This window comes from Cervus canadensis, chromosome 20 (genome assembly GCF_019320065.1).
Source record: "Cervus canadensis isolate Bull #8, Minnesota chromosome 20, ASM1932006v1, whole genome shotgun sequence".
Taxonomy (NCBI): domain Eukaryota; kingdom Metazoa; phylum Chordata; class Mammalia; order Artiodactyla; family Cervidae; genus Cervus; species Cervus canadensis.
The window spans coordinates 43,851,422-43,867,907 of NC_057405.1; the positions used below are offsets into that span (position 1 = coordinate 43,851,422).

Genomic DNA, 16,486 nt, shown 5'->3' on the forward strand with positions numbered 1-16,486 from the left:
AGGCAATGAAAGATGTGTACACACTTACATGTAAGGGACTCACAGGGGTGATTCCCCCTGATCAGAAGAATTACATGTATCTGGGATGGCATAAAAGTGGCATTCACTTGGCTGTAGTTCTTACCAAACCATCACACTTTGAAGCATTTAATTAGGGAAATGGGGCCTCTCTGAACCTCAGTTTCCTCATCTGTAAACCAAGGTTATGTAACTAGATGACCTTTGATGTCCCTTCTAACTCTAAATTTCTCCTGGATTAACTATTTTTATATCTTTATTCAAATAGTTAAACCTTCCCATGTTCCACTCTAAGTTGAAAAGCCAGAGTAGCTCAACACAGTAGCTTATTGGTTGAGTGATTAAATTTGGCCCATATTATATGTGTTAATCAACTCAGCTAATGATATGTGGGTTATTTCAGTTATTTTAAGCCAAAGATATTTATGAGATCGACAACATCTTGTCCTGAAAGCTTTATGTAGCAAAAATGAGTAATAGGTAAACTCTGCTTGTCCTAATGGGGAATTGGTGTTTGATCTTTTAACAGTGAAGTTTTCAGCAGGAGCGTTTAAAGAAAGGCTTTTATATTAGTTGTACATTTCAAACCGAAGATGTCTGAACTGAAACTGGTTCTTTCTAGAGCCGTCTGTTGTTATTCATTTCTTCTTTCCTTATTCTTTGCTCTGATGTGTAAATATTCTTGTGCAGTTCTTCAGGGATCTGCAAACTGGAAAGGCAAAGAAAGCCATACATCTTGTTTACAGCCTGTCTAATCCTATCTGTAAGAGTAAAGTAAAAAGATAAATGTTTTTATTTAATAGATTCTAAAATCTGGAGTTTTCTAAACTTTTGATCAAAAACAGCAATAAGACTGTGATGATGTTATTTAAGTATAATGAAAATATACAATTTGGATGTAGTTATTTTGAAATTCTTAAGTTTAGACCATAAATGTTTTTATTTAAATCTATTTGTTAGTTACATGCTTGAAAGATTATTTCAGAAGCTATTTCATAATATTTTACCACCTTCTAGTAAATTTTATTAGTTTTGATTTTTTTGATGTGAATGTAATCAGAGTCTCTATAATGCAGAATCTTTTTGAAGATTCCTTTTGTGTCATTAGATATCTGCCCATTTCAAGCTGATTGCTGCAAGTTACTCAAGGCCATATTTAGTTTTAATGGTCATTTTTTTTACAAAAGTGTATGTCTTCTATTATCAGCACAGATTACATTTTATTACCTGTCATTTTTCATCTTTCCCTCTTAACTTTATAAAATCCACCCTACCTAATGTAAGTATCAACAAACCAAGATTGACTAAGAATTGGCTGGCACATTAATATTTTCTATCTTTATTAAAAAATTATGATAGTTTTGCTTTTTTACCAGTCTCATTTTAATACTAGCTTTGTGATTTCTGATGCTAGTTTTTTCAGGAATAAGTCAGAACTAGAAGTTACCAACCCCGCTGTCCCATTTTGGGAAACTAAGAGCAAAATGGTTAAGAGGCAGGCCCAGGCCTCCTCGTGAACCACAGTGAAACCCGTCCTGGGACCTGGTGCTGGCCTGGGTCCAGTGTGCCCTCCATCATGCCTGCCCCGTGGGAAGAGGCACTGAAATGCCATTTAGTGTGCTTTCTGCAGCCTTTCACTCTTGGGCCCGTTAACTAAGATGTGCTAGTTAAAACTTAACTGCCCTTTAGGATGCTTTGTGACATTGCTCCTTCGTTCTTTTAACAGTATTAACTTCGTAAGCTAAATTGGAATTTTATTACTCACCATTTTGGGTAGAAAGATGTTCTCTTTGAGAATCTGGATTCCTCCTCCAAGTAACTAACCTCTCTTCATGTCTCAAGAGGAGGTAACAAATCAAACGTTAAGAATTGGAATTAATTTAGGCTCACATATGATTTCACTTAAAGTATCAATAGGTTAATTAATGTTTTCATCCGAAAACTATTTTGTAATTGTGCCCAGCATAGAGACTGCAGAGTACTTGATATAATTACTTGCAGACATTGAAGACAATAGAAATTCATGGAATAGGACAGACACTTTGCAGACACTAGGATATTAGTGGTTTCTCATTAGAGTGCTCCAGATATGTTTAATATGTGATTGATTCTTTCATTTATTAAATGGACATTTATTGAGGACAAGCCACTTTGCTGGATACTAGGTGTGTACATCCAGCAAGGAGGAACAAGAGAAAAGTCCTGCCCTCGTGAAGTTTACATCTAGTGGGGCTGTCAGCCAACCAGCAAGCAAATAAGATGATTAGGGTGTGGTAGTGGGATGGAAATAAGGTGGTATGATAAATGATGAGAATGGCCAGCTTTATGTGGGGTTGCTAAGAAAGACCTCTCTTAAAAGGGGACTTTCAAGCAGATTCCTGAAGTTAAGGATGAAACAGCTATGCAAAGAGCTAGGAAATGGGCATTGCTGCCAGAGAAAATAGCAAAGGCAAAAACCTCAGGATGGGAAGGGTTGCTGTTTCCTTCCTATATGTTAACTAAGATTATAAATGTCTTCCCACCTACTACTCATAGGAATACTGTGGTGACATCAATAAATTTAATGCAAAGTGACCAAATTTGGGTTGGATATGTATAATAGACAGTGAAGGAGAAACAGATTCTTTTTCCTCTACTTTTGAAGAAGAAAGTTACTCAAGGATATAAGAGAGTAACACAGGAAAACAGAGATCTGGAACTTGCCTTCTGTAATCAGATGCTGCACTGTTGCTGCTGACTCATTTCGGTCGTGTCCGACTCTGTGTGACCCCATAGACGGCAGCCCACCGGGCTCCCCCGTCCCTGGGACTCTCCAGGCAAGAATACTGGAGTGGGTCGCCATTGCCTTCTCCAAATGCTGCACTGGGTGATGCCAATTGTCAAGTAGAATTTCGCTGAAGGTGTTAATAAATATCTTAGCCTGGAGAATGGGTGAGTTTGGATTAGCCAACTGGAGGCAGCACTGCGTGTTTTAGGATGAGAAAACCGTGTAAATAAATATATTAAGCTGGCATGATACACTTATACAGAAGATAGTTCTGCAAGAGGATGAGAGTGGTAACTGACCTCACTGTGGTTATCGTTTCACAATATCTACATGTATCAAATAATCATGTGTTACATCTTAAACTTACACAACGTTGTATGTCAATTATATCACTAGATCTGAAGGAAAAACAAATTTTTTTTTAAAGATACTAGGGTAGACTGAACTTGAATGAGTACTTGAGACCCTGAAGACTCAAGCTGGAGCCAGGATGGCCTTTGTAAAAACAAAAGATAATAGATGGTCGGATTCATAGAGGTCAGTAGATTAGTCAGTACGTTAGTTTTTGACTTGACATTTTACACAGCAGCGGGAATCATGATGGTTTCTTGAATAAGAACATCACATGGTATAAAGAGAAACATGTTAAAATAAATACAGGCTAATGGCGATAGGAAGGGGGATCCTGGAGAATGGGAGCCTAGGTAGGAAGACCTTCTTTGCCACCATGCCCCTTCATTGTGCCTGGTGATGAAAATATGAACTATGTTCACATCACGGGAAGGGAATGAGCTGTAAATGAGATGTTGCTGGGAACTTTGATGTTGATGTTTAACAACCGAAGGGTGATGAAAGTCAGAATGTGTGCTCTCTCATGCCCCAGGGACTGGCTGAACAGTAGTGTCAGTGATGGAGCTGGGGAAGTTGGCCTCGGACATGGTTAGCCCCATTTTGTAGGTGAGGAAGTTTAGGCATAGGTAGATTAAGCAGTTTGCTCAAGATTAGCCAATTTGAATAAGTAGGACTGAGGTTCCAATACAGGCATTGTGTTTTCAAAGCCCAAGCCCTTAACTCCCAAGCCATATGGCTATAATATCCATGATGGTGTTTTAATTACAAGTCTGACTTCCAGTCTTATGTAAGTTTCTTAAAAGGAGTTAATTAATTAACAGTTTTAAAAGTTGGGTGGAAACTAGAAAGTCGGCAGATGGCTGGGCAGTGATTGGATAATTCCTTACAGCAGAAGAGAACTTGGAATTCTTTAGACTAAGAGACTGGAAAGGAAGAATATACCTTTGGCTTATTTTCTTTTTCTTCCTCTTCGATTCACTGTCAGCTGTTGAAACAGGAAATTGTCCATTTCGAAGAGTTATGATATTTTATGGGAAAAATGATATCTCTCTTTTTTTTAGTGCCTTATATACTACAAATGTCTTTGTTCTCATTTGTATTCCAGGAATGCTAGTTTATCTAAATTGACTGCCAGCCAAATTCTTACATTAAAACTCATTATTTTCTCAACTTTCATTACAGAGTAGGAGTTAGTTTCCAAAAGAGTAGGGTTTCAGAAGCAGCATCAATATTGATATCACTGGATTCTTCTCGGTCCGTAAGCCCCAGTGCCTAGACTTCTCTGTGGGGGGCTTAGGTCTTGCAACAGGAGTTCCAAGGACTGGAACCCTTGCCTCTGGAGAAGCCACATAAGGCTTCTTTGACCATGGCTTTAATGAACCCCTTCCCACGCAGGAAGAGGACTTTGCTCGGGCTCCATGCTTCTTAGGGTCCCCCCAGGTTTACTCACATCTCTCTTGGTTGAGGAAGAGACAGAGGAAACAGTGAGTTCCCAGCCCACCACACTCAGTCACAGAGCGTGGCAAGGAGAAGGGACAAGGCATCTGCTAGCTGCCGCAGCTCGAGCACGGAACGCTGTAGCGGTCCTTCCTTCAGTGAATAAATTAACTCGGTGCTTTTCTTTGGACCTGAAACTGTGACTGGATGTCATTTAATTAATCTTCCTAAAGCACAGTTCTGATCGAGTGAACTGGCTGCTCAAAACTTTCAATATTTTTTTCATTTTAATGGAATAAAATTCTTAGCCTTATATTTATGACCCTTTGTGATTTGGGCCCATGCTGTGCATACCAGACCTCATTTACTAGTATCCCCTCTTGCTTTGGACAGGGAAGCTGACCTGGTCCATTTCTTCTGCAGGCCCCCACTTGCCTGCATCAGTGCTTAACACAGATGCCTTCACAATGCTCCCTCTCCTCCTCAGCCTGTCTCTAGAATTATGATCCCCCCATTACATGCTGCATACAATCCTCATCTAAATGCCATGCAGCCTTGCTGAACTCATCAGAACTCTTAGATGACTTTATGTCAGGCTCTCATTTTATCTGTGTGTCAGATATCTATGTTCATACATTGCCTTCTTTACTAAATTCTGGGCAGGATTTGTATCTATTTTAACTTTGTATTTTCCGTATCACCTGCACTTAACCATAAGGGGAAGTTAAAACTGCAGAGGGCTAAGAGGACTTACAGATTATTTTTAAGATAATATATCTTTTTACAACTTCTCCCTTCTCTGTGCCCTAGTAAATAAGTGAAACCAGGACCAGAACTTCTGATTTTCAGCCCGAGACTTAACCGGCAACAGTGGTTCTCCCCTGGGCATGCACATGGGAATCACTTGACGTCACAGGTGGTGCTTTAAAAAGTTCTGATCTGGGAGCCCCCAAACCATAGAAATTAGAATATCAGGAGTGCTACCAAGACATCAGTAGTATTCAGGTCACCTCACATGAGTCTAATGTGCAACCAACATTGGTAATAAATACCAATTTATTGGTATTTATTGGACCGCACAGCGGTCCCTGGACCATTCTTACTTTCCTTGGTAATTCCATTAATTTCAGAAACATTTTTTTTTTAAATGTTAAGCAGAAACGTACTCAGTGTGGGGTAGTAGAATAACACATTTTGTTTTTCTTAGAACAGTAGCTTACTTAACTGTTTAACTTTTCAGATATTTCGAAAGAAAGCAGTGGAACTTGGGGTAAAATTGCTACCTGCATTTCAAACACCCTCTGGAATACCTTGGGCATTGCTGAATATAAAAAGGTAAAACTCTTCATTTTCAACAACATGTTTTAAGTTGAAATAGTCAAGATTGTGGTCTAACACACAGACACCAGATGGATATTTACTTGAATGGTATTGGTGACTGACACCATTGGGAGTCTTGGAATATGTCCTTGTGTTGGAAGTTATTAGTGGTTTTCAGTGTTCCATGGGTTCCCATCGTGGGATCAAATGACCTCAAGAGAGTCATCCACATGAGACATGATTCAAGGTTTTCACTGTTGCATGGTGACATTGCATCAATGATATTGTCTATAAATTCCAAGAGCATCTGTTTATCATCAGAACATTTCACTCTCAAAAGAAGCCAGTTCCTAGATCACTTCCATCAATTAAGCTGCTGGTCAGAGACATTGCCAAGATAGAACATGTAGATCAATCAGCATAATACAAGATGTAGATCAGCAGATAAAACATGTGGAACAACCATGCAGCGAGCTAAGTGTAACTGAGACTGGGTGCGTCTGAGGCTGCTCACCCACAGTTGTAAGGAGGGAAGGGAACTGCTCCACTGACCCTGATCAGTCCATCCTTCTCATCCCATGTGGGTGGAGAACCCTGGCATGCCAAGTTCATAGGAATGTGGCCCCAAGAAAAACCTGGGCTAAACAGAATTTCTCACATTCTCCCAGGAAGTGTTAATAGTTTGAATTTTCATGATAGCCTGCGCATTTTGTTAATAGTTTTATCTTAAGCTTCTAACTCCTTCTTCCCCATAACTAATTAGTTGCATATATCTCTTTGCAATGATGATGATAATGACAGCTGTTTGGTCATAAAATAGGAAGTTTTGTGTAGACACTTTACCACACTTAAATCCTCACAGCAACCCAATAAGGTCAGTACTACTGTTACCTCCACTTTACTAATCAGGAACTTGAGTCACAGAGACAGTTATTTGCCTAACATCATGCTGTGTGTAAATGGTAGAGCCAGAGTACTCAGATGCATGGATTCACAGGCAAAAGTTAAATGGCTTTCTAATGTTAGAAAAGCCAAGAGGATGCACAGGGCGACTTGGCAAGATTAATGCACATTTTTCCTTAATTATTTATTTTAGTGACATTCCTTCCTGAAATTAATCATGGAAAATCATGAAATTAATTGGCTAATGTATCAGCTAAATGTCATGCTTTGTCTGTATGTTATATCTATACCTTGAAATCACCCTGTACCTATCTATAATTTGATGTATGTATGTTTGTCTCTGTATGTGTATGTGCATGTGTTTGGGGCAGAGGCAAAGGTGTTGAGGTGATGAAACAGGCAGAGTTCACACCCCTGGGCCGTGTTAGGTTGAAGTTGCTTTCTGTTGTATAACGTGGTATCTCAGGATTCATTCTTCCCTTTGGGTTTGTCCGGCTTTCTCTGTTAACTTGGAGATCATGGCACATGTTCCAGTGTCTTTAGGTGGAAGTGGGTATACATGCTTGGCTTGAGCAGCTTGCTATTCAAGATCTGTGAGCTCTTTATTTGGCTCATGTAGATCACCTATATTACTTTCCATATCCTCAGATTTTGTATTCAGATAGTACACAGATAGTATGCAGACCTAGAAACTTTTCTGCGACTTGAAATGAGATCTAGGTACAAAAACCGTGTGCACATTTAACACACATTTTCCCCACCCTCTGAGAGGAATGATATGGGCATGATAACCCACTGAGTTAATTGCTTACCAAGAGATCTGGTTCTAAGTGTGTGCATGCATAGTAAGTCGCTTCAGTTGTGTCTGACTCTCTGCGACCCCATGGACTGTATCCCACCAGGCTCCTCTTTCCGTGGGATTTCTTAGGCAAGAATAGTGGAGTAGGTTGCCATTTCCTTCTCCAAAAGATCTTCCTGACCGAGGGATCGAACTCGCATCTCCTGTGTCTCCTGCGCAACAGGCAGATTCTTTTCCCATTGAGTGGTCAGAAAGCCCAGGATGCTATCAAGGTAGTTCTTATTGCTTTGTGGAAAAAAATGGAATTAGATAAAGACTCTTAAAACTAATTGAGGTATGGCCCTACATCTTTGCATAAGTTAAGTCAGTTATAAAGTACTGATATCATTTAATTAATTCTAGACTCTCTTGAAACGCTCATAAGAAATTAGATTGTTTTAAAACATATTTAACTTAGTATTTATTTTTACAGCCAAGAGGATTTTTTCCTTAGTTAAATCTATCCTTTGTGTACAGTGGAGATATTTTTCAACACATAAAGGAATATTTCTAAAAACTATTCAGTACTGAATCCTTTGTTATCTTTATATCTCCTAAAAATTCATTAACTGGGGCTTTACCTTTTTTTTTTAATCAGACCTTATTTCAAATTTACAGTATTGTACATTATTTTACAGTATTGTACTTTATAACTTTTGATTTTTAAGTATTACAGGAAAATTATTTTGGGTCAAAAATAATGTGCCATATCATTTATATATTCTATGATGTTTTCATGTTGAACTAGAGGAAATTAGGTAACCATTTTATAGCTGACAGGAACACTCTTAACTTCTTGCAACCTGTATGAGTTTTTTATTATTTATTTTATCCACTCTCAATCTCATTTACTAAATATCAGTGACTTACCCAAATTTACACAATAAGTCTTGGCAAAATTAATAGTAATATCAACCCACTGAAATTCATCCTACCCTTTGCCCAATCACCTTGATTTATCATCTTGAAGGATTTTCTCTCTAGGAAACAAAAACAGTATTTGATATTTATCTGCAATAATTACATTTCAGGATGTGTTATTGATGTCACCCTGTGCATATCTGCTGTTTTCTCGAATCTCTGTATTTTTGCAATATGGGCCAGAGGGCAAGGGACAGCAGGTTTGGAGTTTATATTCTAGTTTTTTGAAGCCTGTCACTAGTGAAGTTTCAAAAGAGGTGGGGAAAATATATCTGGCAAAATTATATTTTCTTAATTACCTTCTTAGACTAGGGAGTATCAATGGAAGGATGCTCAAGAGGAAAAAAAGTGTTTGAGAATGCTGTTTAGAATAGCTCCTTATTCACTGTTGACTGCTTTGAAACTCTTGGCAATAATTATGATGGGAGAGGCACAGTATGCTGTCTGTAACATAATTCTGCTCTTCCATCTCAGTTTTGAAACTAGTTATGGAGGCTACTCTTTGCCAGCACCTATAGGTTAACAGAAATGTGAACTTACTGGTATTATGTGTTCACATTCCTCTAGTATTCAGGTTTTATCAGTTTGAACTTAAAGCAAGCACTATTTTGAATTGGGGAGGTTTATGTATTTGGAGCCCAAACACCAATAAACCAAATTAGATTTCAGTATTTGTGCAAACTGAGAATAACAGAGAATCTAAATAATTTACACATATCCTACATTAGAAAGTTTGTCCCAAAATCTGCTCAGGAAAAAAAAAAAAGTTTTTAATTATCTCTTCTGCTACATCTATAATAAATTCCTAATTCAAGAGTTGCTATATGAAGTTGTAAGTTAATTGAAATTATATATTGATAGTAAGTAGTAATTTGATTAAATAAACACCTGGGTATTACACATAGTACCTGATAAGAATAACGTGCTTACTTCACCAGTGCAACAGTAGAATGAAAATGCCTACATTATGTAACACCCCTGGTAAAAGGAAAATATTGCCTTTTTCACAGATTAGATTTTGGTAGAACTCAATTTCGCTACTGTGAAAATGTCAAAATTTGATGTCTGATCCTGTTAGTACTACTAGTAAGAGGCTCTATGCATTTTTTTTCTTTCCAACCTAAAGAAGAAAAATCACTTCTTTGGTTTGTAAAATCAAATGTTTCACCATTCCCATATTTCTAGTTATAATTTAAGCCTAAATAGAATAAATGTAGTAGTTTGAAGTTTTCTAAAGAGTATTCTTAATTTAAAATAATATGGTTAATATTCCCATTACTCATTTATATCACAGAGAGTATAGGCTGGACATTCCTAGTGATTATTCTGTCTTTCCTTTGAGTTAGTTTTAGCTTATACTATTTCATTAGTTGTTTCTCTTTGTGGATTTCCCTGAACAGATACTTACCAGGTGGTTATATTAGGTTAGCGGGTCTGTCTACAGCACGTGCTTTTATTGCGCACATCAGGGAAACATGCTGGCAAGTGACTGATCTCTACTCCAATTCTCATTAGTAAGCAAGGCCACGTGTGTTAGTCACTCAGTCGTGTCCCACTCTTTGTGACCCCGTGGACTGTAGCCTGCCAGGCTCCTCTGTCCGTGGAATTTTCCAGGCAAGAATACTGGAGCAGATTGCCATTCCCTTCTCCAGGGGCGCTTCCCAATCCAAGGGTTGAACCCAGGTCTCCTGCATTGCAGGCAGATTCTTCACTGTCTGAGCTACCAGGGAAGCTCAAGCAAGGCCATGAAGGAGCCGCAACTCCCTCACCTGTTTTTATTTCCTGCTTTGTAAAGCTTTATTTACTGACTACTCTAATTATCCAACACAAATGCATACTATGTCATTAGTTACATTTTAGCTTGTATTATAATAATTAAATTGCAAATTGCTTTACTTTAACAGAAATGGGTGCTTAATTAAGAATAGTACATAGCCTAATGTTTTCTAATAGTGAAACATTATCCTTTGTGAAGTAGGTAGTTTGTGTATTTTAACAAACCCCCATTTGGGGTTTCTTAATACTTTGGTGGTATAAAATGCTTGAATATTAAATCATAGTTTTAATAGACACAAACTATGAAAGACAGACTAATCAGGTTAAATATTTTAAAAAGTATTTTCCATATATCTCCCTGCATTTTTACCTGACATTGAAATATAAACATCTACATTTTTTAATTTGCTAACCATTTTTTAAAGTATCTGGTTTTAGATTTGAAAGAGGTGTATTGTGTTTTAAAATGAAGCAGAATACAATTCTATAGTTTAACATCATAATAAAAATATTAAAAAATATCAAGAAACAAATTTTTTGCCCTGAGGAGATCAAACTTATTTAATGATTTGCTAATATTATAAGAAGCAAAATAGTACTTAGTTATCCTAGACATGTTTTGTAGCAGTTATATAGCCTAAGTATAAAATTAGAGCTACATCTTATAGTTTATCTTTTATATGTTTTATGGAACTGTTAACAATTCAAAAATAAGCCCTACCAACTCTAGAAAAGTAAAGAAGAAGTTAGTCTTTCCAAGTATTTATGCTAAACTATGTTTTTATTTTTTCTGATTGGATATTTTATTGGGTTTCCCTCTTTTATCTGTTTATACTCTTCTGGAAATAAAATAACCATATTTTGAGGTTTGAAACTTACATGCATGAAGTTACTAATATCAGACATCAAAATATCAAAGTTAAAGTTGCTACTTGTTAAGACTGTCAGTATAACTCTTCAGTTCAGTTCAGTTCAGTCGCTCAGTCGTGTCTGACTCTTTGCAACCCCATGGACTGCAGTACACCAGGCTTCCCTGTCCATCACCAACTCCCGGAGCTTACTCAAACTCATGTCCATCCAATCATCTCATCCTCTGTTGTCCCCTTCTCCTCCTGCCTTCAGTATTTCCCAGCCTCAGGGTCTTTTCAGATGAGTCAGTTCTTTGCATCAGGTTGGCCTTGGATAATTCACTTAATTGAGTTTCTCTTCTCATAAGTAAAACTAAAATAGCCACAATAATAGCATCTGTCCTGATGACCTCATAAGGTATTTTTTGTGAAAATCTAATGAATTAATATGTAAAAAAAGATTAGTCATTGCAGAGTGCTGTGAAATAAATATAAATTGAAATTATCAATTTATGGCCTTGTTCTAAATTTTCGTTATAAAATAATGTGTGTGTGTACAGAGCAATTAAATAATACATAGCTAAAACTGACTGGGTTTTGATGCCTTTTTATGGTAATCTTCTTTTTTTAAGTCACTCAGTGCTTCTAATCCATTCTCAAACTCGAGTCCCATTTTTCTAGGTCAGAAATGGAACTGGTATTAGTAGAACCAGCTAGAAGTGTGGAGAGAATATGTCCCCATAGTCCATGTAGGGTTGTGGGGGCTTTATGCTCCAACATATGTTATTTTGAAAATTATTTTAGAATCAGTCTGTAGGGTCAAAACCCAGATACCTCTCTCAAATTATATTTATTGGTGAATTTTCTCTTCTAGAAAGAGGAGCTGTTCAACCTATGAGGTTTAAGAAGAGTGTGAGCCAATAAAATGTAATGTTATTTTCCCAAGTCCTACATGCCAGTTAGTGCTTATTTAATATGACGTGAGTCTATGTAAATGTATGTATATTTTTGCTAGAAACATCCACATAGCCCTATTTTCTAATTCTTAGGCTGTCCTACTTCTAGTAAGGCCCTGACTACTGTGGTTATGTTCCATCAGTGATTCTCAGCCTTCCCTGTGCTTTAGACTAACCTGTGCATTTTTAAAATACCATCACTACCTTTCTGCCCTCCATTCTTTTTCAGTTGGCTTGGACTAAGATCCTGGCATTTTTTAAGCCTCTTCAGCCTTTCCATTATTAATCTAGGTTTGAGAATCACTGCTGAAAGTCTAATATTTTTATCCTAAGTATAGATTCATTTCTGTTTTCAGTTACCTTTGGAAACCTTTCCTTCCCCATTGGTGGCCAATTTAACTATTGAAATAAATAGCCAATTGATTTGAAAACACCTAGCTCTAATAGAGCAATAATTCTCAACATTTAGAGTATGTTTGAATTGCCTAGCATGCATACATGTTCAGTCTTACCCAGTTCTTGGCAGTCCTATAGACTGTAGCCCACTAGGCTCCTCTGTCCATGGGATTCTCCAGGCAAGAGTACTGGAGTGGGTTGCCATTTCCTCCTCCAGGGGATTTTCCTGACCCAGGAAACAAACCCACATATCCTGTGTCTCCTGCATTCGCAGGCAGATTCTTTACCACTGAGCCACCGGGGAAGCCTCAAGAATTGCTTAGAAGGCTTGTTAAAACTCTTGTTGCTGAGCCTCACCCACAGAGTTTCTGATTGGGCAGGTTTTTGGTCAGATATGATAATTTACATTGGCATCACTGGTGCAGTGGACATGAACTTGGGCAGACTCCAGGAGGTGGTGAGGGACAGGGAAGCATGGTGTGCTGCAATCCATGGGGTCGCCACGACTTGGCAACTGAACAACAGCAACAACCAGGTCCCAGCTGATGCAGAGGCTAATCGATGCTTCTGGTTCTAGGACCACACTTTGAGGACCACTCTAATAGAAGAATTGACTGAGACATCCAAGCTGTTTAAATTCTTAAATTTCAGAGCTGCTCAGAGGGGCAGCCAATTCCAAATTTCCATAGGGTTAAAGTGAGGGATTGGGCGGGGGGTGAGGGGGGTAGTTCTATGATTAATTTACTCTTGTTGATAATTGCCCAGTATTTTCACTTATCCCCAAGCAGTTTGTTGCTTCTTCTGGAAAACAGCTAATTCCTGACATTAGTTACCAAAAAAGAGTTTGCATCTCCTTTGTCCGCTTGGAATATATATTTTTTAATCCCATAAGACTGGAAAGCAAGATTTGGGCCATTTTAGCATAGAAGGAGGAAAGAAAGGCATTTTTAATTAAGGATCTCAGGGTAACTGTAAAAAGAAGAACCATTTCCATAAAGCCACTCTTGTTGCTTCAGGCAAAGCAACTTTATTAACAGCAGCTGGCAACCTGTTCTTGTACCTGAGGACATTCCACACCCATGAAAAGAGGCTAAGGTTATCCTTCCACCAGAGGAAGAGGGAAACTAGGCTTCTTCTGAATCATTTAATCCTCTCAGCAAGTTCAGATCACTAAGTCCATGCCAGATATTCAGTGGCTTGGCCAAGTTCAAGGCCTTTATTTATTGCAAGTGGAGAATCAGGGTGGCAGCACTTAATTTAAATGTACTTTGTGTGTAGCCTCTTTTATTGGGACTTAAGGGAAGAGCAATCCTGAGCAAAAGATGCTTTGCTGTTTCTTAGTCATGCATTGTGAGGCAGAGGGAATTTGAAGAGCCTAAAGGTCGGCAGACTATTCCCTTTTATCCCACTCCTCTGGTCATAATTGAAGTTAATGCCCAGGTAAATGGGGTTCTCAGTGTCTTTTGTTCCCTGGAGGAAGAAGGAGATGTAATCTGTCTCTGAACACAGGCACTAACAGTCCTCCTAACTTCTGCATGTCACCCACCCTCTTTCTCCATGAATCTACACCTGCCATAGACCGCCTCTGTGTGCTTCTGGTAGGACAGGGACAGAAAAATGACCTGTGAATGGAAAAAACTGGCTATCTTACGCAACCATGGTAAGAGACGCAGGTTCAACCCCTGGGTCAGTCGGGAAGATCCCCTGGAGATGGACATGGCAGCCCATTCCAATATTCTTGCCTGAGAATCCCACGGACAGAGGAGGCTGGCAGGCTATGAGTCCATAGGGTCGCAAAGAGTTGGACGTGGCAGAAGTGACTTAGCATGCACGCACACATGGATTAGATATTGAAAAAATATTTTTTGTATATTTTCATATTGTCCTGCCTTTAAAGCTCAATTACAGCAAATGCGTAAAGTCCAGAAACGTATCAGAGGTGATGCGTAGGCAATTTAGAGACAATCTATCCTAAGAGGATTGCTTAAAACCCTTAAAAAAACGACTTGTGGTATGTAGGAAGTCTGTTAAGAGACCTTCCTCACTCTTCTATTTCAGGCAGATAGATTCTTGGTACAAAATCTGTGGAATTGGATGGTTAAATATGACCATGACTTTCCCTATGGCATCCCCACCATTTAAGTGGTTAACGCACCAGGAAATTTTTGTTTAAGGGCAATTATAGTTATTTGAATGCAACAAACTCAAAACGCCTTTCATCTCAAGATTTTCAAATGCACAGAACTAGTGTTTTGCAGATTCAGCTTTGTTCACTGTGTTCACACAATTGGTGGCAAATCAGCTTTGGCAATTTTAAATGTATTCTGTGTACAGAACTTAGATTAGGAACAAGTCAGAACACATTATTCATAGGGTGCCTTTACAAGTCAGCAGTGGAATAGTTTTCTCAAGGAGTTACAATCCCAGGTTTTTAATGAAGCAGCAATCAATTTTCCTGTGATGAATCTCAAGACCAGGCTCATGTTATTAGTGTGGGGCAGACCTTTCAAATATCTAAAAAAAGTTTAATTTTAAAGTTATGAAATTGTTTGAATAGGTATTTGAAAATCAGCCTAGGTCTCAAGGTACTTTCTTAGACCTTATAATTGTTAGTCATTGTAAATATTCAACTAACCACATTGAATCTTTGAGTCGAAATTGGAAGGTCAATATAAAATATTTATGCTACAGCCAATAATTTTTAAAGACCTCACAATCTCGGTGGATACATTAACCACTCCAGGTTTCTTGTTTATGCAGTAATAGCTGTAGTTGATCTGTTGTGAAAACGGGGATGAACAATAATTAATTGAAGTCTCTTTTATTAACTAGAAAAGGAAAAGTGATGGAGCAATAGTAAGAATTAATTGTAATTTACTAATCTGGAAATTAATATGCAGCTGGGCATGAGTAGAGGCAGTGCAATTTGGTGATTTAGCAATCATGACAAATTATCTTTATCTGTAAGGTGTAGAGTTGCTAGCTTTCCATTATTTGATTTTTAGTAACAGGCCCAGTTTCAGGAAGACTTTATATGAATGCTCATGTTGCCCTTTTATCCTGGAAATGTCAATTGGAGTCTGGCATTATTAATTAAATCTCACTCTCCCTCTTTGTCATGTCATGCTATAGTTTTTATGGAACATTTGTACAAAACAGTGATTACTGGTAATTGACCTGCATATGTTGAATAATCTTAAGATGCTACTGAGAGTTTAATGTACCTTGTAAATTGAGAGGCTTCCAATTAAGTCTAGTTCTTAAGATAATCACTTTCAAAACTAATCAAGTAATAGGACATTAGTAAAGCTCTTATTGACTTAATTGTGACAAATTAATAAACAGACCCAGTGCAATTACTATAATGGCTTTATCAGTGAGCAGTTTTTCCAAAAATTTAAGCATAAATCTATTCTATCCCCCTGGAAGTACAATAAAAGTTACATAAGCTATTTTAAGGTGGGTATCATCCATATAGCTGTGTGAGTACACTGTACAAAGAGCTTGGATTTTTTGTGTTTCTTTCTTTTAAAATACGATTGCATTTATTTCAAAGGTCAGTGAATCTACTTGCCAAAGGGCAAATCTATTTGCCCTTAAAGCATATGATTTTATTAAATGACCTGTATGCTTTGGTCAAACCTGTTACACATTTTTGTGTTCCCTCACTTCTGCTTTTCTGTGCCTAGACCCTGGGGTTGGTACCCGCTCTCTTTGGAGAGCTAGGGGATGTCCTGTCCCACTCTCTCTGTCCCAGACTGCTGTCAGAGTAGTGATTTTTTTGGCCAGCACTCTGCAAATGGACTTTGGAAAATAAATGAATTAAGAATTACATATGTGCCATAATTTTTTAGTATCTGACACTGCCAGTTTCTATAACTTGGCTGATTGTGTGTAAGAAAATGGCAGCAGAAGGAACAGGAACATAAGTCCCACCTCTGCTACATTAATAGTG

General features: G+C 38.0%; 1 protein-coding gene across 1 annotated transcript in view; it reads left to right on the top strand.

Annotated features, from left to right (window-relative positions):
• MAN1A1 (mannosidase alpha class 1A member 1) overlaps window positions 1-16,486 on the top strand; it is a 167,417-nt gene that overhangs the window by 88,578 nt on the left and 62,353 nt on the right. The window contains exon 6 of the mRNA XM_043439002.1: window positions 5,814-5,908. Within this exon, the coding sequence (XP_043294937.1) occupies window positions 5,814-5,908 (95 nt within the window). The remainder of the gene's footprint in view (window positions 1-5,813; window positions 5,909-16,486) is intronic.